Consider the following 27,933-nt stretch of genomic DNA (forward strand, 5'->3'; position numbering starts at 1 on the left):
AACTTTTTTTTTTAAATTTATTTAATTAATTAATTTGTCGCCCTGCCGGATTCATTGCGGGCCGCACAGAGAGGCCAGGCGGGGCCGCATGCGGCCCGCGGGCCGTATGTTGTGCAGCCCTGATGTAGAGGTATCAGTACCGTGTTAGCCGAGGTTCAATAATCAAAAAATAAATAGATGATACCGTTCTGTGGCTAACGAAATGCTTTTATTTGTGCGAGCTTTCGAGATACACTGATCTCTTCTTCCGGCGATGTTACAATATATATATATTGGAGAAACAAGAGAAAAAGCGCCCGATCCATGTGTAAAATCTGGTAACAAAATTTAAGTAGCGATCTACCTTTACGCATATATTTTTACTAAAACGTACTACACTATATTTTGTTTTCTCTTCATTTCATTTCATTGTAACCAGCAATCCAAACTTATACCCCCAGTCTATTTATGCTTTAAATTTATTGTATAGTTAGCAGTATTTGCGCCATTGTTTCCCCCTTTTCCACATATATATATATATATATTGGAGAAACAAGAGAAAAAGCGCCCGATCCATGTGTAAAATCTGGTAACAAAATTTTAATAAAAAATCACAAGACAAATGCACACTCACAATTAGTCAATGCAAATGAAGCATTGTATGGGTAAACCCATGCGCCAACAAGTAGCTGCTCGCCGAATGTTTACTTCAGTACATCAGACCTCACCGCTACCGGTGCATCACAGTCAGATGTCCCTCTAGAAAATCAGGTATAGTCTGTTGTTCCAGCATTAGATGCTGTGTGTGGCTCAGGGAACGTCCTCCCTCTCCTGGCAGCAGATGCACGAGCTATTCCACCAAACGTAGCTCCTTGAAACCACGTGCCTTACGTGTACGCGTTTCTTCCGATTGACGGATTTCATCAGGGGATGGGATGTCATAGAGGTAGAGGTATATGACCTCATATACGCGTCTATACACCTACCTACATCTAAGAGGTTTTGCCTTTATTGTATTACACATTACTGCTGAGTTCATTATTATATCTGTGTACCATCCAGCATTAACCTTCTACTCCCCTCTACCCCACAAAGGACATTTGTTCCTAGTAGTAGTTTATATGCAGGTTATACTCTACTTCGGGCCGTCTCTACCATTGCTGATTTTTAAACCATTATTGTGTATATATTATTTATTTATAAAGTATTTTACCAGGAAGTAATACATTGAGTTACCTCTCGTTTTCAAGTATGTCCTGTATTTGTATGTTTTGTCGCTATATAGAGACCATTAAAATTTTATTATTTTCTGATTTTAATTTTGGATTGTCTTGAGTCCGTGACGTAGTAGTTTTGGACCCTTTTCCTTTGGTCCTATCTATTTGAGAATAGCACCTTACCTTACAGTACCTATATCTGGGTGCTGAAACTTCTCAGTGCAATTATAGGGCTTTTAGTGACCCCTGGTGGTCATTTCTTCAAGTGTCAGTTATAGTTTTCTCCCTTTGCACCAAGTTTTTAAATTTTTGTACTACTATGTGAGCGGTTTGTCACCACGTCTGTGGTATACACAATATACAATGTCACGAGCAGGGCCGCAGACAGATTTACCGGGGCTCAGGACCAGAGTTATGGCCGAGCTTCCCTCCCCCTCCACATACCAGTCTGCGGAGTTGCAAGCCCCCCCCCTCACCCCCATTTCACACCTAGCGAGCCCACTCTATTTCCCTCCCCTCTTTCCATGTATTTCTCTCCCCTCTACTCCCCCCCGCCATCAATTACCGCATATCTTTATTTACTGGTCTGGGTACCCCCTCACCGTCACAGGCACCCACAAACCCTACACTGGTTCTGGGTCATCTTGGCACTAGCTGGGGTTCCCCCCTTAACCTTGCGATTCCCTCAGCTACAGTCATATCTATTCATCCTTGTGCCTCATTCACCTTTCTAGGCTATGCTGAAGCAGGGTACCCTAGTGGTGAGTTGCGCTTGCGTTTTCAAGCAGAGGTATTGCTAGGATAAAGCGCCTACATGTATCAGAGAACCAAGCATGATTCCTGGGTATATTTATAGGGGAACCGACAAGTCCTGACCACAACCTCCTAGGCACATTGTCAACGGTTCCTCCGCAACAACCCTCCCCCCTTTGAATTCATACCCTAGCAATCCCTGCTTGATTGCATGCCCGAAAAGGGGGGAAAAATTTAAAAACAAACTTTTATGACATACAATACATTGGCATGGTACAATGTTACTGGCCCCAAGAGGGGTAACCAAAACAGAATTAGCCTTTGAGAGCCTGGTTACCACCTACCATGACAGTCTCTGTAGGGCAGATACTCCTAGCGTTAAAACGAAGTCGGTTGGTCTAGCTTCATCGACACGAGCCACTAGATTGTCTGGTTCTCTGCCTGGGGCATCTCCCTACATACACTCCCCTGAGCTTATCTTCAGCATAGTTATGAGCGACCAAATCAGAGCGTGGGAATTCCCTGCCACCAGCCAATAGGAATAGGGGCTCATCCTTTGGTTGACGTCAGAGGAGGGGGCATGCCAAGGCAGCTCGGGATGCCCCGGTGACGGGGCCGTACAAATTGACCAATGGTAAACACGGCAATATTCTGCCTTTTCCCCCAGTCAACCCATTGCCACCTACTGGGCAAGCTTCCGAGTCTGTCAGACTGGAGTGTCCTCCCCGAAGGGGGGTTTCTGGACCCAGTACTCCGCCCTGCCCCAGCCACTTAGCACCCCGACAACTCTCATCCTCTTTTAACTCCGATGTCAATCCAGACTTACCGGCACAGATATGGATGTCCGGGCTGACTGAATAGACATTTATAGTAAAAGCACAAATAAAGTAAAACACACTTTAATATACAAGATTACTTGGGTAGACTCATTTTTAAGGGAAATAGGACTGGGATATCTGGGCTCGAAAACCAGGAGTCTGGGGAACAGTGTAATTCACCCCACGTACAGGCAAATCATGCCTGCTCGCCGGGATGAATTAGGGGGCTACTGGTATCTTTGGCCTCCGAACTCCTGGAAACAAAACAATTGCATTTCTACCCAAATATCCCACGTAAGAGTTACACATAGAAAGTTTCATGAGTTTAGGGCACAGGGAACATGAAAAGTGGAAAAGTAGGGGACACCAACTTTTACATGTTATAACACCTGGCCCCTGGCTTATGGTGCTAGGTAGCTGCCAGGAGTCCAAGTGTCTCGGGGGTAACCAGATGGGCTTAACCTTTATTGTATAGCCTGGTTACCCCCATACCGTCACAGTGGCCCCTTCTGCGCATGCGCTGAGGCCCCTGTACCCTTCTGCACGTGTCGAGGCCAAGGACCACTTCTGGGCATGCGCAGAGTCCCTCGGCCGCTTCTGCACGTGTGGAGTCCGGCGGCCATGACGGTCACTTCCTTTACGCATTTTCATTACAACCAATGAGAGTTTTCCCATCAAAACTCTGTAGGGGCCAGCAAAGAAGTTTCACTTCAAAAACTTCCTTACAATCCGGAAGTTTCACATTAACCATAGACTAGATTCTTAGACTTCCTGGAAGCCTTTCTAAACTCTTCCCCTTTTGGCGCAGTTTTGAAAGACGTAGTATCAGACACAACGGAAGCAGCAGTGAAAAAAGGAAATCTAGGCCCCATAAAAAATGTTAAATACAAAGAACATACAACATGGCATCTTTGTTAGAAATGTATCAAAGTTTTTTTTCTATTCTTATAAGTATGATTCAGTTAAATCTTTTGGCAAAAACATTAAGCCTTCAACCATGTTAATGTAGACCCTTTCAGCAGGTACCGATTTTTTATTACGTCCTTTGTATTTCCTCCACTGCATAGAGAGGAAATAAAACAAGGATAGTCAGGAAGTAGCATTACAGTACATGCGTGACATGTATACTAATAGATTCAATTATGGGGGTTTTTCCCCCCCAACTCCAACAATATACGCTAATCCCAAGTTTTCAGAAATCTCAAAAAAGAATCATTGTGCAACAATGCATATGGGCACATTTTATTAGAAAAACATTAAAAAAAACAAATCATACACCGGACATTCGCAAACTAAAAAAACAAAACAACATACATATTCAAATTATAGTTTTACAATTAAGGGTCTGCAATTAAGCAGTAGGTATGTTCAATCAATTATTTACCCCAGCAGTTTTCAAACCACTTCTTTCGGACCAACAGAAAACAGGTTAAGAACTAAAGGAATCGGGCCTGGTTTAGAACCAGAGGAGAGAATTGAAGAGCACAGCTCTGCTTGGTTAATACATGTGAAGACTGCCCACGTCATTAGTATACACACAGTGTTCTGTCTGCAGTTCAGGGAATCCGCCGTTAAATCCCTTGCTTGCAAACTACAATATGCTTTTCATCTCCGAATTAAAAGGCAATCCAATGCAATGCAAGCCTCTAGCATCAACGTGAGTTCTAAAATTAGATGTCCTGTGTTACTCCCTTTCCGAGAATACTTAAAGTGCAAAGAGCAGCACTGACATTCCCAGACACATACAAAAATATTAACAAAATACAATTTTCCTAGGCACGGCTATCTTTCTATCTCCTGCAGCATCGGTCACTGATCAAGATGGAATTCAACACTCGGGGCCTGCAGCACATGGCTCTGCATGTTATGGTTATACCCCTCGTATGTGAGTGATTAAAGAGGTACACGACTGTACCAATTGTCAGATGTTCAGGGTAAAGGTCTGTGAAAGGGCGAGGCCCTGCTTCAAACATCCTCTTTGGTCAGCATGCAGCCTGCGAAGAATCCACTACTGCTGCTGCTCAGAGCTTTCTTCTTCTTCACGACGGTCTGATTGCTCTGCGATTCCAAGCTGGGTGGCGCTCCAGGGATGGTGTTTGGTTTGCGCTGCAGCTTGATTAACACCTGGCTGATGTCACCGATCTCACGCAGCACCTGGTGAGGTCAAGGGGAAGAGTGAGGCCCTTACTCGCATTCACCCAAACTTACAATTTAATTGATCAAAAAAGAGTTTACATTAACGCAGTGCAACGAGATACTTGTTTCCTTGAGAGGCTGACATTCCAGAGCATAGTATATGAAAACTAAATCATGAAACAAAACTGATCTATAAAGGCATGTCATAAGAAGATATTACATGTTCATAGTCAACAGCGACATCTATACGAGATTGTTTGTGTGCGGACACTGCAAAATATACTGCTAATATTGCATAACAGATATTGACCGGATTGGCTGGGACTGTTCTTGTGGTGTGTGTGGTGTTTGTGGTGTTTTAGGGACAGTATAATTACTACAGTTCCAGTCTATTAAGTAGCTAAGTGAAGAGTGCTTTGAATATCTTGTCAAGGTCACACAAAGGACAAGGCTGTACTAAACCTGTATTATATACTGAGCCCATTAAGTGATGTTACTTTAAGCAAAATCTGTGTGTCAGAACCTTCCTTCACCCCCTTTCCCCCCCAGGGAAGTGTGAAAGTAGCCCTGCTGTCCCTGTAGTATCCCTATGCCATACCTTTGTGGTGGGTGTGACACATGGAGGGGTGAAGAAGGACCTTCCAGTAGTTACATCTCCAGGGTAGTCCATATTCATTGTGCTCTCTGACTGCATGCAATGGTCCTCACTTTTTGAGTCATCCTGCAGACAGAGGGGACAGGTCATGTTCGAGCCTCGAAAGAAACACCAATATCAAAAGGAAAGTAACCCAAAATCCTTCACCCACAGTACCAGAGAATATTAGGAGCCAAGACCAAGTGGGAGTATATGAACAAAATTACAGTGGCTTGCAGAAGTATTCACCCGCTACCTATGTCTCACGTTGTTAAATTACAGATGCACGCGCATTTCCCCCCCCAAAACATTTTTATTAAACCCGCGTACAACAAGAAGAATTACACTATAGACAGACAAAAGCACTTGCAGGGGGTCTGGGTGAAAAATCTAGGCTTTCCTAGGTGCAGGGCGCCCTCGCTTGGATGGGCTTACCCCGACCGGGATATCCACCAGTCTCTCCTGGTCCTCTTGGCTTGAAATCCAAGCAGAGACCGCTATGGCCAATTTGTAGAACGTGGCCGCAAAAGATGGGGCTTGGTCTCTGCGAGGTAGATTTTCAGAGCGTCAAAACAATGCCGGTTGCTCTGCTATTTGCAACAGAGCACCTTTGAAAAGCCTGCCTTCGCTTCAGACACCAGTCATAGGATGGTCTTGTTCTCTGCCTCGGCCATCTCCTTACATACACTCCGCTAAGCTATCCTTAGCATGGAGACCAATCAGCGTGGGAACCCTATCCCACAAGCCAATAGAAACAGGGGCTCGTCTCTTGGCTGACGTCAGAGGAGGCGTGCCAAGCCGGCTCTAAAAGACGGGTGAGCGGGAAATATGAATTAGCCAATGGGAGAAGCGCCTACGAGTTGCATCTCCCCGGACCAACTCATTGCCACCCACTGGACAGGCTCCGCCAAGTCTAGTGAATGTCCGAATGAACTTCTGGATGATATAGATTAACACACATTCCCAGCTAGCTCAAACTCCCACACCCACCACATGATGAATATATATTTATGTCAACCAGAGAGCTACTGATTATTATTATTGAAGTATTTTACTTTATACTTTTCATCATATATGTTTTGTCACTTGGATGTAGCATTGGGCACCCCCTGTCACTTCTGGATGATATAAAAGACCTTATTTGGAAGGCCAATCTTGCACTCCTGAACCGGCTTGATGGTCCGTAGAGCTCTGGGGCAGCAGCCCCCACGGGGTAGGTCCCAAGATTGAGGATCCTAGTTGCTCTTTTGTCCGGGCTGGGGTCGTCCTGCCAGGATAGGCCATTCGTGCATCAGAATGGCTTTCGCATAGGTAACCTCCGGTGACCAGCAAGGGGAATCTCGTGGACCAAGAATAAAATCTGGTCTCGGTTTTGACGGTGAGGGGGTAACCAGGCTCACAATAAAGGTTAAGCCCACTTTGTTACCCCATATCCATGTATTGGGGTTCTGGAGTGTCAGCTCGAGCCCAGTGTTTGCCTATGCAGTGTGTAACATTATGCGACAAAGAATTTTCTGTACTTTACCTTTTCTTAACCGAGCAGAGATTGCTGGGCTATGAGTTGCAAGGTGGGTTTTGCAGAGAAAGTCTTCACAGATTCTGCCTAGGTAGTCGGGGCCCAGAGTTGCTGCATACCCCAAAAAAGTACCCGGGAATCAGGTTGGAATCCTGGATACATATAGGCACAATGCTCCGGTCAAAATCCTGCCCTGAAAACTCTTGCGCGACTCACCGCTAGGATTCCTTGCTTCAGCACAGAAAGGTAAGTGGGGCTTGTGGATGACACCACACAGACCCCGCTCAGGTTTCACCCTTGTGAGGTCACAGGTGAGGCGCACCACACGCAAGCGGCGTGCTACCTTGGGCACACGAGGGGTTAATTGCATCAGCAATTATTCCACACCTGCATTTCTCCCCGCCCCTGTGTACCAGTGGACTGAATATGTCTAGGGGCAGTTCTTGTTCATTACCCTGCAGCTGTGTGCTGCCCTACGATTGGCTGCCTGTCCTTTAAATGCTCAGTCAGCCCTGCTGCAAACTGGCTGAGCATAAACCGGTTTGTTTGTGTACTAGTTTTTGCCTCAAACACCCTGCTGCCCTGTTGCGGTCTTGTCTTGCTTATCCTGTTCTGACCTCGACTTGTATCTGGACCTCAGCCTCTCTGACCTTGGCGTGCATTTGGTTTTCTACCTTCTATACCCCTGGACCCCGGCACCGCATAACGACCATCCGATCTCTCCAATCGTAGACCACGACAAGTACCTCAACCATTCTGACTTCTCCCACCCTGATCCAGCTACCACTCTGCACGTGGCTACCTGATGGACTCTCCTAACAGGACATTCCATGCGAGCCAAAGTCCTCAAGAAGTGCCAGTCTGGTGGAGCCAACGGATGAAGTGACTGCTACTGAGCCTTCATCTTGAGGGGGGGGGGGGTGGTGTGACTGAGGGGGTAACCAGGCTCACAATAAAGGTTATGCCCACTTTGTTACCCCTGATCCATGTATTGGGGTTCGGGAGTGTCAGCTCTTGAGCCCAGTGTTGGTCTATGCATTGTATAACATTATGCGACAAAGAATTTTCTGTGTTTTACCTTTCCAGGTAAGCCAGCAAGCAGATTGCTAGGCTATGAGTTTCAGGGTGGGTTTTGCTGAGTCTTCACAGATTGTGCCTAGGTTGTCGAGGTCCAGAGTTGCTAGATACCCCAAAAATGTACCCGGGAATCAGGTCAGAATCCCAGATACATATAAGCACAATGGTCCGGTCAAAAGCCTGCCCTGAAAACGCATGCGTGGGTTTTACTTAAAGGCTTCCTGGAAAGCCAACTCTGCCCCATCACAGCTACTCGCTGGGCATCAGCGGTACCAATCTGTCTCAGGGACTGGGACTTGGGTCGTCTGTAGGATTCCCAGGTGCTGTTCCAACGTTGGAGCAATACCCACAGGTGATCGGTCATGTTGCTCAGGTATGCAGCCCCAAAACAGGGGGGGTGGGGAGGGGAAGGGGGCACACTCAAGTTGCCCGGCCAATTACAACCAAAGCATTGCTGCTCACGTGCAAACTCAGCGGGCCGGGATCAGGAACTTGGGAGCACTGGAGAAGTCAGCCAAGAGGACGTTTCAGACTTCAGTGGACTGGGACACTCTTTGTCAGAGGGCCAGAGCAATCATCTGGGGTCAGGCTGCCAGGAACTCATTTGATATCTTGGCTGAACCTGATAGGCTTGTGGTACGATAACTACTTGCGGAACTCCAGCAAAAATATTTCCTTTATGAGCAGGACAAAGAGCGAATGGAAAGTGCTCACTTCACACTCGGCTACTCATCTCTTGGAATGATGGGCTAGCCGGGACACAAATCCTTTGTTCAGCGATGATACAGGCGTCAAGTCTCGTAGGTCTCAGGAGTCATTTCAAATCGAAAGCAGGAGTTCCTTTAATACAGATAGTCGTCTTGGTCCAAGCCAAGTACTTCACCAACTCTTAATAAAAGGAAGCACTGAGGGACTTCCGGTGACATCGAGGAGGATGGCAGCATGAGGAGCAAACTCCCGAGCCCCTCCATTAGAATAGCTCAGAAAGTATAAAAATTATAGAGGAAAAGGAAAAGAAAAAAAAGGCTAGAAATAAATCAGTAAAAAACCCTGGACTGAGCCCAGCGACTCACGGAGTTCCGGTGTGCCCGCTCGAGGCTCCGGTGAGTGGTTGCCGGTGCTCGGGGGGACCTCTTGCGAGCCACAGCCCCCTGCAGCAGATCTCCCCCCTCTGACGGCCGCACGACTCGGCCTCAGCTGCGGGACCGGAGGAGAGAGGCGGCGAGGCCCAGTGTGCTCCGTGGAGCACGGATAGAAGGGGAGTCGGAGCGAGCGGGGACGGACCCCCTCCCCCCTTGTGGTGCAGCACAGGCGCACGCTGTAGCCTCACACGGCCGGGAGGGAAACGGGGAAGGCTCCCCCTGGATGTCCCAGCACAAGAATAAGGTACCAAACTGATCTAGGACCCTGTTGAGAGGGCAGAAAACCGGGAAGAGATCCCCTAACTAGGGGAGACATAGCCCCCAGCCACGTGGCTAGCAGTGAGGAGGCAGCCATTTTGAGAGGGTAAGCAGAGGCACCAACACCCCACAAAAAAAGTGCTTGAGGAGAGGACACCCTGCCTGTTAAAAGTCCCTAGCCCTATTGCCAGAGCCCCAGGGTCACTTATCCCTATACCAACACAGCATTCTGGACTGAAATAAATAAATAACTAGCGGCCTAAAAATAGTGCCAATCGGGGCGAAAAATCAATAAAAACTAACCGGAGCACGGCACAACTCCCAGGGGATGAGCGTAAGGCTGAAGGGACCCGCGCAAACAAGTCTAAAAAGCTTTTTCATGCCAACGCACAAACCCCCAGCTAGGGACGGCTCGACTCAAGGGGGCGGCCGGACACCCCCCCATAGAAATGCCCAACAGCATGCGAGCAGGGTAGAACAGCTAGAGGTGACTAGGGACTACATAGAGGCTTTATTCCTGAGAATGAGACAGGGATTCCAAGATGATCTTAATAAAGCCGTCTACTCGCTCAGAACTGACATGAATGCCCTGTCAGAGAGAACAGACACTATACAAAAAAAAGTGGAGGATAGAGAACATTCCTATTCCCAAGCAGAGGATGAAATAAACAGATTGAACTACGAAATTCGCTCCCTAAAAGAGAACGCAGAGGAACAGGAAAATAGAGACCTACATCAGAACCTCCGCGTGCGATACATCCCGGAGGAGATAGAGGCTGCCCACTTACAGCCGTACCTGAAAGACCTGTTTATATCCCTAGTCCCTGAGCTGCAGCAGGAACAAATGGAGCTGGATAGAGCACACAGGACATTGGGCCCGAAGTCACAAGACCCAAAGAGGGCAAGAGACATCATACGCTTCCATTCGTATACAACCAAGGAAAAGGTGCGTACAGCCAGCAGGGAAAAAGGTGAGGTTCAATTCCGTAATACCCACCTGGAAATCTACAGTGATCTATCTAAAGCAACAGTAGACAGGATAAGGGAAATGCAGCCCCTTACACAAAAATTAAGGGATCACAAAGTGAGATACAGATGGGTCCCCTTTAAATTGATGGCGCAGACTGGAGGGAAGATGCACGTGGTGTCCTACATGGAAGATGGCCCCAGATTCCTAAGGGCCCTGGGTCTTCAACATACAGATGAGGATGCGACAGAGAGCAAAGGAAGAGCAGTCCAGACAAGGAACGGTGAAAACACCAAGGACATCCCAACGACTGGCCTGGCAAAGGAACCCGACGCGTGATGAGTAAGGAAGAACAGCCATTACAGGAGGTGTAATGCAAAGAGGAACAGCAGAGACGGTCGTTGTCGTCCCCCTCCTCCGCCCCCCACTACCCCTCCCCCCGGGTCTAACCTACTGACCTTTTTAAGAGCCACAGGGCGGGTGGAGTACCCGCGAGCTTTTAGAAGAATGGGTCTCAGCCACAGACGCGACTTGTGGGTGGGGGGTGAAAAAAAAAAAAAAAAATCGAGGGCCAGCAGAGGTTTTTTCCTGAACAAGACCGAACTTAAATGGAAAAACTGAACAATATTATCCCTAGAGCGTTGTCATTGGGATAATCCCTCTATAGGATGTTTTGTTATACTGTTTTCAGGCTGTAATCACTGTTGATGTTAAAATCCAGGTACAAATGGTTTCTAGAATTAATCCTCTGGCACCACCTTGTGGTGAAATCTAGAAATGTTCGTAAGAAGAAGTCTACCCTTTAGAGAAAGATCTAGAAAGCAGAGTAAATAATGTTTAGGAGCTCGCAAAAGACCGGGAACAATCAAACTCCTGGGTATACCAAAATATGTTAACCCTTGCTATAATCGTATTGGTTTATATCATAACACTGTGTCTCAGGTTTAAGGTTCCCATAAATATTAAAGCTATCTAGGAAGAGAATTTGGAAAAGATTCCAGATGGAAAAGACTAGGATAGCTATGTCAAATCTAGAGTAATGCGAAAGACTAGAAACTGTTCGGTAGGTTAAGCAAAGTTAAGCCTTTCATACCCTCCACAGGGGAAAATTGGTTACATTGTGTTAAATCGTTGATTTACAGTACCATACATGGCCTCGATTGATTTCTGAATATTTGAGGGGCTCCGGGACCTCCTTGGTGGATTCCGGTACCCGACTCATCGAGAAGTCTCCAGAGGGCAATATGCCCGCCCCCCTCACCCTTCGCGTGGTGGGGGTTACTATGTTAGGGTGTTATCGCCCACTTTCTCTTTTCTTTTTCCTCTCTTTTGCCCCTCTGTCTCCCCTTCCCCAGGTGACCAATCAGCCCTTCTCCAAGACAGCCCTTCCAAGCACAGAGCACACAGAGATCAGAAGACTCAAAACTACTGACGACAAAACGACACACGGACTTCAGCTAGACATGCACGCAAAGGAAGGTAGGCCGCCCCAACCACCCTGGGAAAGTGGAGGGATTTCAAGTCCTTATCCAATTAAAAAGGGGAAAATGGCTAGTAAAACACCCCTAAAGATAGTGTCCCTTAATGTAAAGGGGCTAAACTCAGTAATAAAGAGAAGGCTTGCCCTGCGGGAACTCAAAAAAAACAAAAGGAGATATATCATTCCTTCAGGAAACCCATTTTAATACCACATCTCCCCCAAACACCTTCAGAAAAGACTACCCCCAAGCATATTACTTGTCTTGCATAACAAAAAAACGAGGGGTAGCTATATTATTCAAACATAATACACCATTCACCCTAAAAAAAGCGGTATCAGACCCAGAAGGCAGATACTTAATTCTATATGGCTCGCTCACTGGGGTAGAAATAGTCTTAGTGAATGTATACACCCCAAATGCCGGGCAAGCGAAATTTTTAAGGGACTTATGTGATAATATATCCTCCCAGCCAAGAACCACACTACTGATAGGAGGAGATATGAATATGATAGTCACCCCAGAACTAGACAGAATAAGTGCACAGGGAACGGCACACCCACGCATCACTGAATAAAATGCTAAAGACTTTAGAAGCATCTTAAAAGAATACTCGCTTATAGATATTTGGAGGGCACAGCACCAGGGTCAGAGGGACTACACGTTTTGCTCACCCCCGCACCAGACCTATTCAAGGATTGATTATTTTCTGGGAACCCAAGATGTTCTCCAGGCATCCTCCCAGTCAGACATAGGGTCAATATCATGGTCGTAATCACGCTCCGGTCTCACTAGTACTCTCTCTCCCCTTCAGTAAAAGCAATCAATATAATTGGAAACTAAACGATTCTCTGTTGAACCAAATGGATGTAGAAATAGACATTAAACAAAAACTCAGAGAATATTTTACGCTGAATAAGGGCTCCGTAGAGTCACCAGCAATGCTATGGGAAGCCCATAAGGCTACAATAAGAGGGACTATTATTTCCATAGCATCATATAAGTAAAACGCTAAGCAAAAATTATACAATGAATTAACTGAAAAAGTGCAGGTTTTAGAACAGAAACATAAAAATAACCCCTCAAAAAAATTATTTAAAGTTCTAGATAAAACCAGATCTGAATTGAAGCAGACACAACTAGATGAAGTGGAGAGGGCGTTAAGGTGGACCAAGCAAAAATATTATGATAAAGGTAACAAAGCCGATCGACTATTGGCGTCCAAACTTAGAGGACTGAGAACCAAAACGCAAATCTCAGCTATTCAAACTAGTTTAGGAGCAAAAACATACAGCGAGAAGCAAATAGCAAGAGACTACTCGGAATTCTACCGTAAAATAATACAATTTAAACTTCCCAAAGAATAGATCACCTGGATCTGAGGCTATCTCTGAGTATTTGGGGAAGAGCAAACTTCCAGAAAAAAATATTTTAGAACTAAACAAGGATATAACACAGGAAGAACTTCTAGAAGCCATTGCTCAATTAAAAGCCAGTAAAACGCCGGGCCCAGATAGCTTTTCAAACCAGTACTACAAAAAATTTAAGAAGGTACTAGCCCCATATATGCTGGATATGTTTAATTCGTTTCTAGGGGGAGCAGACATTCCGGGAGAGCCTAGCAGATAAATTAAAACTGGGAGCAATGAGGTGTACATGGAAGATATGGACAAGAAATAAGGAGAAATATCATTTGGCATCTTCCCCCACTCTAATGACCCCCATATTTAGCAATCCTGAGTTTATCCCAGGCTGCCTCCCAAAGGGACTTAGTAAATATAAAGAGCTACGGTTGGTAATGGCTGATTTTGTATCCAAAGATAAGATTCTTGCACTCCCAGAGTTGGAGAAAAAACATAAAATTACAAATTTACCGGTATTTGGTTACTTATAAATTCGACATTACCTACAAACAGTGTCAAAAGACAGTGTTTTCTGCTATGACAAAATTTGAGATTATGCAGAAGAGGCTATTATTGCAAAGGTCTGATTTCTGAGGTATATCTGGGCCTGGCGTCAACTGCGGCTCAATCTAAGCACAGTTACATGCTAAAATGGGCAGAAGACTTAAACCTAGACTTAGACAGAGACGACTGGGAGGATATCTGGGAAGCGGCCTCTAAAACATCAATTTGCACAACTATAAAAGAAACATATACAAAATTATGTTTCATTGGTACCTAACCCCAAATAGGCTGATATAGAATAACTATAAGTATACCGCTCACCAAATAGCAATAATAGTAGCCGGAGCAAAGGGATAGTACTGGCATAGCAAGTAGAAAGGGGGACAACAGAGTGATCTCCCACAGATCCCTTTTGTCACTGCACAGTCTGGCTAGTGGAGTATATAGCAAGGAATGGGTACTTCTTGAAGGAATAGGGAGTGAGCAATAGGGGAGACCCTGGTAATCGCACCCAGTGCTAGGGGTAAACAATTACCTAAAACTGCCTAATGGGCAAAACAATAAACTTTTATTAAACATCTATATATACACACAATATAACGGCGCAAGAATGAATAGTAAAAACAACTAAAACACAGGTACGGGTGTATGCAGGAGGTGCGTATGCAGTGGATAACTATAATACAAATATATTGATAAACCCTCCTGGTAGAGTCGCAAGGTGGAGAGGATATATAGTAAAGGTGGTAGTAACTGGTATAGTCACTAGAACTGATAGTACTCGCTAATAAGCAAGCAAGATATACCACGTAAATGTAGGGAGGGGTGTGTTGGGAGTATAACTGTTGCTCAGAGTGTATGGATCAGGCAGTGTCAGGCGTCACAATCATAGATAATACAAATCGTGCTGTAGTCAGTGTAGCTGCTGCTGTGGCAGTATTAGTATAATAACAGTCTCACCATGTATGTCAAGTGCAGCTATAGCTAGTATGCTCACGATTTATAGTAGCAATTGCCTGTGTAATGCCCCATAGGTGGCTGGATCGCCAGAATCGCCTTAGCCTCCGATACACCAATGCGTTCCCTCCCTCCCCACTACTAGAGCGATCTCACCCGTGACCTCCGACGTCAACGCGATGACGTCATCCCGACGTACGTTTCGCGCTCGGGGGCTGGCGCTTTCTCAAGGTAGGGAGGTCCCTAGTGAGTCATACTGTGACAATTATGTATGAAGTTGTGTGGGCGGCGCGTGGGGTCGCTCCAATCGCACTCCAGTTGAGTGATTGGCAGTTTATACTGCGAGTAGCAGCGCTCGAGGGGTATGAAAGAAATATCTGTGAATTAATCCCTGACAGATGGTGGTCAGAACAACGTATATGGCAAACCTAAATGTAAGTTAATGAGGTGAGAGATGATGGTCCATAAAGACTCGTATTACAGATAGGGTGATACGGTAGATGGATGGAATGGATGTGTAACCAGTAGTGGCACTGCGGGGCGGTATATAAAGATGGATCTATATTACAGCTATTAACCCCTTAATGCAAAGTAGATGTCGTGTCTCAATCGGATGTATACCCCTGGTGGATGATGTGCAGGGTGGTATCTTGAGGACAGTGACCCAATAGTAATAAGTGGGGATCTAGGTCTCCCTAGATGCATATAGTGGCGTGATGTGTAGTATGCCATTATAGACAAACAGTGATCAGGTGAGAGTCAGCATAAACTCCTGTGTCTGTATAGCCTAGGGGTCAATTCCTAAATATTGTGAAGGGTACAGGTATCAGAGGCCAATGATATTAGGACCGCAAGCAGGTAAGTATCGGTCAATGTAGAGATGTAGGATTGTACTAACCTATGGTGTCCGCCCCGTAGGTCAAAACGAACTCTAAATTTAGCTATATACCTGGATCCCCCATTTTTGTGTACAATTATAGGTATGATTTGTAAATAAACCCTTCATTGAGGCCAGTGGGGCTCAGTGTGTAGATCCATTTACACTCGGTCTGTAACAAGATCTTGTCCCAGTCGCCCTTACGTTGCCCCCACGGAATATGTTGAATACCAATAAAAATCAATTGATCACTGTTGCCGTTGTGTTCATTAATTACATGGCGTGCTACCGGAGTATCTAGGGCATTTCGGATGGAGCCCAGATGTTCTGTTTGAACTGTCTGAATGTTTTGCCTACATACAGTTTGCCACATCCGCAAACCAGCAAGTAGATCACACCCTCAGTGACACAGTTGATGAATTCATATAGGCTGAGCCAGATTTTCCCCGGATCCTCAGATTTGTGTTGGAGAGGATGCGGGCAAAAAGGAGACATGGCTCATATCTGGTGGAATTGCCCAAAAATTCAGGGGTTCTGGATCATGATACAAACAATAATACGAGAACTCCTGGGGGTAGAGATGGAGGTGGACCCGCTGGTCCTGGTGCTGGCTAAACCAATAGAGGGACTACAACCCCAAGAGAACAAAATGATAAGCCACGACCTCACAGCAGCTCGCTGCACGGTAGCAGCGGCATGGAAAAAAATAAACGCCCCCTCCAAGCAGACAGTACTGAGATGGGTCAGGGAAATAAGATTAATGGAACTCCTCTCGGCACAGCAGGGTCAAAAGGTAGATAAATTCCATAAGGTTTGGTCAGTATGGCCAGACAATTAATAAAAGAATAAATGGAGATTGGAGTTAAGACCTTCCCCTCTACCCCCCACTCCCCTCCCTCTTTTTTTGCTGTTCTCTCCACTTCCCTTTGATTTACTCAGAGAGAGATGTCCGGAAGCGGCTGCTTCCTCAATACGTTGTTACAATTTTAAAAATAACAAAAGTCTTGTAGAAGTTAACAGATGTAAGTTAATATATAAGAAAAGAAGACAACAAGAGTATTATTTATGTTGTAAATATAATGTTTCATATTTTTTCTTTGTAAATTGTGAAGTGGTAACAGATGTATGTTAAAACCTGTTATATGATGTCATTCTCTCAAAAACAATAAAAAAAAATTAAAACAAAAAATAAATAAAAAGGAAGCGCTAGTGCTCCAAGAACCGCAAGTAGCCATCAATGTCATCTTTACCCTCGTTGAATTTGGCAAAGCAAGGCTGGCATGAGAGCTACAACTGCTGGTCGAAGAGAGTAAAGTCCAGAGAGAAAAGAAAAAAGATATTTATTAAAGCCTTGTGGACATACAAAAATGTGCAAACCAACTTGTTTCATGCTCCAAGTGTGCTTTATCAAGGTGTTTGTACCGGACTAGGTCAGCTACCATGCCAATTTTCCTTCAGTTCCTTCGTCAGCCAAAGTTCCTCATCGCGGAGCATTATTTTGTCTTTGGTCTAGGTCCTGAATTTGGACACCATCCTCTGGTTTGATCCTCAGGTCGACTAAATAAACTACTAGGGCAGCCCACAGGATCGGCCTAAGAGTGGGAAATTTGAGCTGGCCAATGGGATTCATTCAGATGGGGACAATATCCAGCAACAATTCCCAGACCTGCCCCGATATCTCCTGCAGATACAGTATATGCTCAGCTCTTAGAGGCATTGGTTCTCGGACTTGAGTCAGCGCCACTGCCAACAGGGTCTAAGGCTTTGTCCCTGCTGGCCGTGCGCAGGGCACACACAGTACGTCCCTGTAAGGGGCAGGTCCCAGTCGGCGTGTGCGCACACGCACACACAGCGCGATGCGCAACCACCTATGCCAAAAGACAAGATTTGTCTTTCTGCGTGGCGGCCACATCTCGGCGGTTCACCCTTCAGATCTCTCAGATGGTTGGGGAGAGCACTGCTAGGCACTCCGTCGCGCGTGCGCATAAAAGCATTTCACCTCACTACAGAGCAGGATGTAATTTCTCTTCAGAAGGACTTGGAGAGACTGGAAGGTGAGCAGGTAAATGGCAGATGAGGTTTAATACAGATAAATGTAAGGTTATGCATTTGGGATGCAAGAATAAAAAGGCGACTTACAAATTAAATGGAGATATATTGGGGGAATCCTTGATGGAGAAGGATTTTGGAGTGCTTGTAGACAGCAGGCTTAGCAATAGTGCCCAATGTCATGCAGTAGCTGCAAAGGCAAACAAGATCTTATCTTGCATCAAACGGGCAATGGATGGAAGGGAAGTAAACATAATTATGCCCCTTTACAAAGCACTAGTAAGACCACATCTTGAATATGGAGTACAATTTTGGGCACCAATCCTAAGAAAAGACATTATGGAACTAGAGAGTGCAGAGAAGAGCCACCAAATTAATAAAGGGGATGGACATTCTAACTTATGAGGAGAGGCTAGCTAAATTAGATTTATTTACATTAGAAAAGAGGCGTCTAAGAGGGGATATGATAGCTATATACAAATATATTCAGGGACAATACAAGGAGCTTTCAAAAGAACTATTCATCCCAAGGGCAGTACAAAAGACTCGGGGGTCATCCCTTGAGGTTGGAGGAAAGGAAATTTCACCAGCAACCAAGGAAAGGGTTCTTCACAGTAAGGGCAGTTAAAATGTGGAATTCATTACCCATGGAGACTGTGATGACAGATACAATAGATTTGTTCAAAAAAAGGTTGGACATCTTTTTAGATCGGAAAGGTATACAGGGATATACCAAATAAGTATACATGGGAAGGATGTTGATCCAGGGATTAATCCGATTGCCAATTCTTAAAGTCAGGAAGGAATTAATTTTTCCCCTTAATGGGGGTTTTTTGTTTGCCTTCCTCTGGATCAATAAGTATAGATATAGAATAAAGCATCTGTTGTCTAAATTTAGCATAGGTTGAACTTGATGGTCCTACATCTTTTTTCAACCTCATCTACTATGTAACTATGTAACTATACACATCTGGATAACACACAGATTCTTTTGTGGGCAGGCTGGCTAAGTGAATTACCAGCACTGACCACAAAGGGAACAGAAAATACATCCATCACATTATTTAGACTGAATAAACGTTTCCTCGCACATTTTAAACCTTTACTATGATAGCAGTGACGGTAAAGGCTAACCAGGCTATACAATAAAGGTTAAGACCTCTGGTTGCCCTTGGGCCCCTGGCAGCTACCCAGCACTATAAGCCAGGTATATGTACATACAAAGTTGAAGTGACCCCTGCTTTTCCACTTTCCGTGTTCTCTTTACCCCAGACTCATTAAACTTGCAGTGTTTATGTTTTAGGTGGGATATTTGGGTAAGAATGCAATTCTTTTGTTTGCAGGCGTTCGGGGACCGGAGCTACCGGTAGTACCTTAATTCTACCCGGCGAGCAGGTATGATCCCGGTAATATATAAATGGTGTTAAAAGTACCTGGTCTCCCATTACAATACCCACATTCCCCCTACCACCACAGGAGTGATTCGGAAAACAGATTAAAGACACGTGCAACGCTTGAGTGGCTGCTAGAGGGGCTTGGTATCTGCTACAAAAGATGACCGACTGTCCAGGTGTTCTCATCACATATAGGATATTTAAATAGGTAAATCGTGAATTGGATATTTATCTGAAAATGTACATTAGCAGGAAGGCACCAGCTTTGTCAGACTAGAAAAGGAGGAAGAAACGGTGTCAAATGTCCCGTATGCAGGGAGGACGCGGACTCACCATGGAATGGTCTCTGTTGCGACACTTAGAAGGGTCACAGTAACAGTCACCTGAGCAGTTGCGCTTCCCCTTCCGGCAGCGGCACACTTTGTTACGACAAAGTCCATTACAGGAGCACTGTGGGCAATGACAGGACAGCGGTGAGAAGAGTCTTGTTCGGGGACACATCGCCTCCAGAGTTGGTTATCAGAAAGTGTGGTACTTCTAGAAAGATGCGTTGACAAACTCGGAGCCATGGAAACACACACACACACACACACACACACACACACACTTTTATAAAATGCTTTGTACTGGTTAATGGGAATCATTTTATCCCAATCCTATGTCCCCCTCACCCCGTTAAGTGATTTCTTGTTGAGTCTCACTGCATTGCCCGGCTCCCAGTTTGTGTCGTTTATTTCACCCTCGGATTCCTCAGACTCAGACAACAGGTCCTCCAAGATCACTGGGACAGATTTTGCAGTCGTGCGTCGCGTGGTCCTTGGCTGGAGAGAGGACAGTTACAACAAGTAAATGACATGAGCCGGCCCTGGGAGGGAGCCTCAAAGTCTGCGTTACCTTTGGGGGAACAAATTCAAAGGGAGAATCGGGTGAGTTCACCACAGTCCTGTGCAGGATGCTGCACTGTTTCTGCTCACTTGTAACCTGAAGTGATAGTTTCTGGGGGAAAAATCAAATTAAAAATACGTAAATTAAGAGCTGGAGGCGTTGGACAACAGTTCTGGGCAAAATATTAACTTAAATGTTCACGAAGCAGCGAGTGAGCTGGGATATGGCTCGAATGAGCTAAGCGAACTGAGAATTACATCAAATAGTCTATATCAAAGCTCTCAGGTTCTGCATGTATAGTTTTATTTACATAGCGCCAATGTAAACAGGGGCTTACAAAATTACAATGCAAGGTAAATAAATTACAAACAATGGGGATAAGTGCAACAGATAAATGAGTCGTACAGATCTAGCAGGCGTTGTTGTACCTGCGGGCTCATGTCTGCATGTGCAACAGCGCATTAACCATTCTCCCGTCACAGGGGTGTCTGCACGCGCTGGTGCGTTGTGCGTTTCCTAGTACAACAGGCCAGCAATAACAGCTGCTGCATCTGTACGCAGTGCTAACTATGAGGTCAATCACCATATGAAGTAAGCGCGTTATATGAGCCGAGGGTGTTTGCTAGTCCACATTTAGACTGGGAAGCAAGTTTGGCTTTAGTCAAGCATGAGCAGTTACGGCGAACCATAGAACGTTTAGCGTCTTGCGCAGAGTCCCCGAGTTACTACAGTCCACAGTTCTTGGGATTGAGGACCTCAGTATAAATTGTTTTTTCTATGGAGTGTTCTTTATATGCCTTCGCTTCAAACCTAACTGACCCTTCACATGGGAGGGATGATATTGGGTGTGGTGCCCTCTTTTTTTGAAGCTCCCTTTGTACTCAAGGGGTTAAAGCAGGCATCTAGGTTTCATTTTTTTATTACAGGGTTGAAGCAAGGGGTCTCCAGAGCTGCACCGGAATCCCTACAGAAGTATCTCTGGATGCAGGGGGTCTCCCTAGCTACACTGGAATCCCTATAGGAGTAAGTATCTCTGGATGCAGGGAGTCTCCAGAGCTGTACCGGAATCCCTATAGGTGGTAAGTATCTCTGGATGCAGGGAGTCTCCAGAGCTGCAGCGGAATCCCTATAGGAGTAAGTATCTCTGGATGCAGGGAGTCTCCAGAGCTGCACCGGAATCCCTATAGGAGTAAGTATCTCTGGATGCAGGGAGTCTCCAGAGCTGCACCGGAATCCCTATAGGAGTAAGTATCTCTGGTTGCAGGGAGTCTCCAGAGCTGTACCGGAATCCCTACAGGTGGTAAGTATCTCTGGATGCAGGGAGTCTCCAGAGCTGCACCGGAATCCCTATAGGAGTAAGTATCTCTGGATGCAGGGAGTCTCCAGAGCTGTACCGGAATCCCTACAGGTGGCAAGTATCTCTGGATGCAGGGAGTCTCCAGAGCTGCACCGGAATCCCTATAGGAGTAAGTATCTCTGGATGCAGGGAGTCTCCAGAGCTGCACCGGAATCCCTATAGGAGTAAGTATCTCTGGATGCAGGGAGTCTCCAGAGCTGTACCGGAATCCCTATAGGAGTAAGTATCTCTGGATGCAGGGAGTCTCCAGAGCTGCATCGGAATCCCTATAGGAGTAAGTATCTCTGGATGCAGGGAGTCTCCAGAGCTGTACCGGAATCCCTATAGGAGTAAGTATCTCTGGATGCAGGGAGTCTCCAGAGCTGCACCGGAATCCCTATAGGAGTAAGTATCTCTGGATGCAGGGAGTCTCCAGAGCTGTACCGGAATCCCTACAGGTGGTAAGTATCTCTGGATGCAGGGAGTCTCCAGAGCTGCACCAGAATCCCTATAGGAGTAAGTATCTCTGGATGCAGGGAGTCTCCAGAGCTGTACCGGAATCCCTACAGGTGGTAAGTATCTCTGGATGCAGGGGGTCTCCAGAGCTGTACCGGAATCCCTACAGGTGGTAAGTATCTCTGGATGCAGGGAGTCTCCAGAGCTGCACCGGAATCCCTACAGGTGGTAAGTATCTCTGGATGCAGGGGGACAGCAGGGCTGCACCGGAATCCCTACAGGAGGAATCTCTGGATTCAAGGGGTCCCCAGAGCTGAAATTTACAGTCCAGCTCCGGAGACCCCCTACTTCAATCCTGTAATTATTAAAATTAAACCTGGATTTCTGTTTGAAAAGACACATTCCCCAATTTACTTGGAGGTGATGGTGCTAGTGGCTTTTGTGATTCAGGTCCCGACAAACTAAATATTCAGAGGCGAGTGCAAGGCTGCAATGTAATATGGTCCCCATACTAGGTAGTTATTTTAGTGCTGAAAAGGCTAGCAATGCGTTAGAGAGCAGCAGGGTCAGTACATAATGTAACTATAAACACATTAGCATGCGCTAAACAAACATTACAAAAGGTCTAAACTATATAAAAATAAAATAAATCTTATGTGCTGCATGAAAAAAAAAAAAGAACTGTTCCCAGGTCCAAACGATGATGTCTTCAGGAAAAGATTCAGCGCGCCTCAAGTAAAAAAAAAAGAATAATGAAGCCCGTTCAAAAAAAGCTTCCAAACAACTGCCATGGGTGAGACATGCACTTACATGCAAGCGCCTGTGTTCAGGCACTTAAAAAGGTACAGGAGGGCCCCGGGTATATGGCGGGTTCCGTTCCAGGGGCCCGCCGTGTAGTGAAAATCGCCGGATCCGATTTTCAGTTCTGCGCATGCGCAAACCGGCATTTCCGCCGTTCTGCGCGCGCAAAGTATGGTCTGCGCATGCGCGCCGGGCGCAACAGCGACTTAGGATCCAACATGGCGGCCTCCTTCTCGGTGCCGCCGTATCGGCGGATCGCTTTATCTTTACTCCTTCTCCACAGAGAGAGACAGGAAAACGGCGCTACTTAAAATGTCACTTTTATAAAGATCTGGGTATTTACTCACAAGTATACAGTATATATACAGCTGTTTGGAGGCTTCTTTGAACGTGCTTCACTATTTTCTCAGTACTAAATGGTTCAAGAAGACAAAGCGAGTGATGAAATGCTGCACAATGGAGCTGAAGTAATATTTCTCCATCAGTTGTTTCAGTGGTTAATGCAATAGAGGGAGCCCCCTGTCCCAAAGGAGTTACCCCCCCCTCACACCTGTTTGTACAACTCATTCTCCTGGAGGAGCTGCTGGTGGTTGTCACACAGCGCCTTCATTTTCTGGATTTCTTCATCCTGCAGAAAAGAGGGACGAGAAAAAGCGATGTCAGTGATGTCTGCCGGGAAGGATCGTTCAAGGAAAAGGAAAGCAGCAGACCTCCGCCTGGAGGCATTATTCTAGTGTTGTGTTCTACATTGCGACAGCACTGAGCTCCACATTTGAGTTACAGCACTCTATGCTATAGAAAGATGAATGCAAGCATCTCAGAGATATCACATTAACATCATGCCGTGGAAGCATGGTGTGCAAACAGGCCAACTTAAAGGAGCATGTCATGGATAGAGACTGCCTCGCTTCTTCCCCCCCAAATAAATAAAAAAAAAAAAAAAAGACACCCTCCCTAGGCGACCCACCCAAACAGTTCAGGTTTTACGGATATCCCTCTGTGACGGAAGGGGTAGCCAGTCTTCATAATTAAGGTGTAGCCCGACTGGTTACCCCTCAAAAACATGGGCCCCCAGGAGATTAGTAGCACCATAAGCTGGGGACACTATGTCTGAGGTGAATAATGACTTTCAATAACCCTGGGATTTCAGGAGAGGGGGTTTAAAGGGGAATATTTGGGGGAAATGTGTTCAAAACGTGTACACGGTCGGGAGGCAAAGATACCGGTTGTCTCCCCATTTTACCCGCAGACCGTGTCTGGTCTGCGGGCACGCGTATGCATGCTGTCCCCGTAATATCTCTCCCTTTAAAACATTGTATTTCCCACCCGCCATGCTTAGTGTAACAGCTGTATTCCCGAGCCCAGGTTAGAGTAAATAAAAAAGATGTACTTTTAGAATGTGTATTCAGCTCTATACAGACTGTCCTGGTATTCCGATAAGTAGCCAGGATGTCTGCATAGAGATGAGGGATCAAAGAGGAGAAGGGAAGTTGCAAGGTGTCAGAACGTTTGGTGAGCGGGGAAGGGTGGAGTACCGGGTCTGGAGACAAAGGCTTCCCGCGGGGGAGACTCTTTGTTCTCCCAGACTCGGTGGAGCCCAACCAGCGGCAGGGAGGTGTCGGCTAGGCAAATCCGTTGCTGGTAGGCACGATTACTATTGGCCAGTTCGAATTTCCTGCTTGCCGGCATCCCGAGTCTCCGACACACCCTTCTGACGTGTACAACAAGACGTGCCCCCAGCTCGGATTGGCTGTTACAGCTCTGATTGGTCGCCAGCTTTTTCTCCATGTTGACCATAGATCTCGCTGTTCGATGTAAGGAGCTTTTCAAAAGTGCTTTGCTCTGAATAGCAGAGCACTCGACACGGAGTTGCTGGAGAAGCCTGGCCTCGCTCAGGACAAACTCTCAGATCGCTGCCGAGATTTAACTTTCACCAAAGTCGCGGTCAGCAGGGGGAGACTGGCATCTCTCCCGAAAAAGAGTACCAAGCTGTTTCTGAACGTGGAGCGGACAGGGTAAGCCTTCTGAAGCACCTAGTGAGGTTAGAGACTTCCCCAGGCCATTTTGTGCATCATTGTGTCTGCTGGTCTCACCAGAATAAATTGCATTTTATTTCACCATCTTGTTCTCCCTAGTGAATTGACCCCAGAAGGTAAAAAGTGTTAAAAGTACTGGTCTCCTGCGACACCCTGCTTCAGCACAGTTGGCTCAATTGAAGACTGAGCCACTCATGCCGATGCTGGGATATCCTTACAACCGGAACGGTTAGGGGGTTTTGAGGACTGGAGTTAAGCACCCCTGGCCTAGACGGAACAGTTGTACAAGGGTAACTAGGGTATACACAATGTATATAACGTAGCCTCAGGTGTGGTAACTCCCTGACTGCTGTGCAGTGAAGCAGTTAGTGCAGAGGTTCCTTCCAGTTTGTTAAAGGGGAGTGGGGCAATCTGCAGCTTCAAGGGCTAAATAACAGGTGCCTCCCACAGCTGGATGGTGCAGTGTACACCTTCATTACCTGAAACTTCAGTCTCTCCATCAGCTGCTTCTCACGCTCAGTCACTCCGTCCTCATGCATATCTTCCACCACGACAGGTGTGGCTGTCTCTTTCTGCTGCAGCTGGCCCAGCAAGTAAAGTACCTGTGGGGGAGCGGGGAAACAAGGAAGGATGGTCAACTACATAGCAAACGGAGTAAAGTTTGCAACTTGGAAGGGGAGACACAATATCCAGTACTGACGTAGCAGCTCAAGCAATAATGTACAATATTACTAGTAAGGGAAATCCTGCAGTACGTGGGACACTGCTTCTGCAGCTGGACGTGCACCCCCCCCCCCAGGAGGTACCTTCTCCTGGTGGTCCTGCTCCAGTTGCATGAGCTGGCTCTGATGGTCTCTCTCCATCTCGGCTATCTGATTCCGCTCCTCGCATATGGTGTTCTGCAGATCTTCAGAGTTCACTTTGCTCTGTTTCAAACTGCTATCTAGTTTGCCGACTTGTACTTTGGAAGAGACGAGCTAGACAAGGATTGGAAGACGAGAGATTTATTAGTATAGCAGAAAAAGGACATACAGTCCATCCTCGGTGCAACAGAAACAAATCACAGTCAGAGTATAACATCCAATAAATCCCATGTAGACTGAGCAATAATGATCTTGATCCTGGGAGTATTAATCCTTATGTAGCTGCTCCAATATATTGAGCTGGAGTATTGACTATAAGTGTAATAAAAACCTATGACTCAAACAAGTGGCCGCCAACCTAACCGGCGTAAAATCATGAAGTGGGATTTATAGGGTACTGGGGAGGCACAGACACCAAAAGGTAAAGTGCCCCCTTTTAACCAACCACACTCAGATAAGGCCACAGAGCATATAGGCAACACAGTCAACAAACAGCAGGAAGACTCCACAGTAAAATCACTGTTTGAAGAAATGGAGGTTCTCGAAATAACCATCCACATAGCAACACAGGAACTCCGTCAATGCGTGCATCCAACTTGATTGAAGATCAACAGCAGAAGGAAACCTCCAGGGAGGAAAGTGGAGCACTGCGCTGGGATATGGTAAACAGGAAACCGGCACACCAATGGATAAAAACTCATTTATTAAGTGACTACGTGAGACCAAAAACAGGACAAGCTCTTTGACAAAGGGCTTAGCCCAAAACGCGTCAGAGTGGGTAGTTGTCCTGTTTTTGGTGTCTCACGCAGTCACTTAATAAATTAGTTTTTATCCCTTGGTGTGCCGGTTTCGTGTACCATATCCCAGCGGAGTGCTCCACTTTCCTCCCTGGAGGTTTCCTTCTGCTGACGAGAGATTTAAGTCTCTGGTAAACACCAGCCAGGGGACCAAAGTACAAATAACTTATATTAAACACAATTACACCCAGGTCTCAACCATTTTTATTTTATGATGGTTAACAAAAAATTAGGCAAATGCCCCAATTTAATAGTTCAGACAAAATGACAAAAACGGATGAAAAAATAAACTGAACTACATCTTATAAGGCTGAGTTATGTCAATTGCCAATAATGATAAGATACCCCCCGAACGAGTATAAAGTTAATGTATAGATACCTCTCCCATCAGGTATTTGAGGGCGCACTTTGCTTCAATGATGGTAGTGATTGTTTCCCATCGCTGTTTGACTCTCTCCTCCTCACCGTCTGCATCCAACAGCTTCTGCTGCAGGTCAGCTATTTGAGCACTCCTACAGCACAGACGTAACATTCACTACCAGAGCCCAACAGGCCGCCCAGCACCACTGTGCTCACGTGATCGTTTAGTTTGTATGATCAAGTAAATTGCACAGCTCGGACCAGTCAGCCAGTTACCTTAGCTCCATCTCAGTCTCCAAGCGCCCAATCTGTTTGCTGACAGAACTGTCAGTGCACTCGATTTTCTCCAGCTCTGCCACAGTGTATGTGCGTCTCTAGAGACAACAATGCAAGGAACATTGTTAGGCGAAAACGCCTTGGGGGTGAGGAGCCTGCGCCGGGAGTATACACTGCACTCACCCTGATCTTGGCCGGTATGGGCTCACCCGCCTCTTTCTGCTTCAGCTGTGCCAGGTCACGTGCCAAGATCTTCCTGTCCTCCAGGAGGTCGTTCAGGTGCCTCTGAGCCTCCTCTGTGCTGACCAGAACCTCCACCTCATTAGCCAGCCAGCTCTGGGGAGACACAACTGCATGAGGAACAGCAGCTAAACATTCCCACTCCTTTCATAAATTTGTTTCTATGCATCATAACCACATCAACTTTCTCAGAGTATTTTATATTATATGTATATCGGATATTCATGATAGCGATATCTATGGTAACTGCACTCCTTGTTAAGCGCATGCACAAGTCTGGTCAAGTCCTATTCTTGGTAACAGTTGTATGGAGGTAGGTGGCACCTCCCCCCAGAGCTCACTCACCTTTTTAACTTGGGGAGGTCTTGTCACTTGGCTGCAAGAACAGGATCTACTATGGATCTTTCCCCTCATACAGAGGTCAAAGGAAGGGTTCAGAGTGTTATGTAGGAACTGCATTCATTTTGGTTTACCTTGATGTGGTATGCAGGCTTATGACGCTTTGGCCAAAGGGTTTAACTAAATAACCAAGTAATTATTATTGAAGTATTTAAACTTTATACTTATTACCATATATGTTTTGTCAATTGGATGTAGCATTGGGCACCCCTGTCTTTTGTTGTATACATTTGCCACGCTCAGTAGCACTCTTTTTGACAAATATATTCATGATGTGGTGGGTGTAGGAGTTTGAGCTAGCTGGGAATGTGTGTTAATGAAGTCC

The 27,933-nt window shown here is 45.9% G+C and overlaps 1 protein-coding gene across 3 annotated transcripts in view; it reads right to left on the reverse strand.

Annotated features, from left to right (window-relative positions):
* Positions 1 to 3,982: 3,982 nt before the first annotated feature.
* Positions 3,983 to 27,933, reverse strand: part of KIF4A (kinesin family member 4A) — a 54,049-nt gene continuing 30,098 nt past the window's right edge. For 2 of the 3 annotated variants that reach the window (XM_075585172.1, XM_075585173.1), the window contains 11 exons: positions 27,153 to 27,305; positions 26,970 to 27,067; positions 26,713 to 26,845; positions 25,476 to 25,650; positions 25,153 to 25,271; positions 23,188 to 23,265; positions 20,054 to 20,155; positions 19,831 to 19,980; positions 19,493 to 19,609; positions 5,502 to 5,624; positions 3,983 to 4,921 (listed from right to left, as the gene is read on the reverse strand). In XM_075585172.1, coding sequence (XP_075441287.1) covers positions 4,733 to 4,921; positions 5,502 to 5,624; positions 19,493 to 19,609; positions 19,831 to 19,980; positions 20,054 to 20,155; positions 23,188 to 23,265; positions 25,153 to 25,271; positions 25,476 to 25,650; positions 26,713 to 26,845; positions 26,970 to 27,067; positions 27,153 to 27,305 — 1,437 coding nt within the window. In that variant the 3' untranslated portion in view covers positions 3,983 to 4,732. Of the gene's footprint in view, positions 4,922 to 5,501; positions 5,625 to 19,492; positions 19,610 to 19,830; positions 19,981 to 20,053; positions 20,156 to 22,984; positions 23,050 to 23,187; positions 23,266 to 25,152; positions 25,272 to 25,475; positions 25,651 to 26,712; positions 26,846 to 26,969; positions 27,068 to 27,152; positions 27,306 to 27,933 lie in introns of those variants that run through there. The other variant, XR_012799049.1, reaches the window with a different exon arrangement.

The sequence above is a fragment of the Ascaphus truei genome, unplaced genomic scaffold, assembly GCF_040206685.1.
Source record: "Ascaphus truei isolate aAscTru1 unplaced genomic scaffold, aAscTru1.hap1 HAP1_SCAFFOLD_97, whole genome shotgun sequence".
NCBI classification, from domain to species: domain Eukaryota; kingdom Metazoa; phylum Chordata; class Amphibia; order Anura; family Ascaphidae; genus Ascaphus; species Ascaphus truei.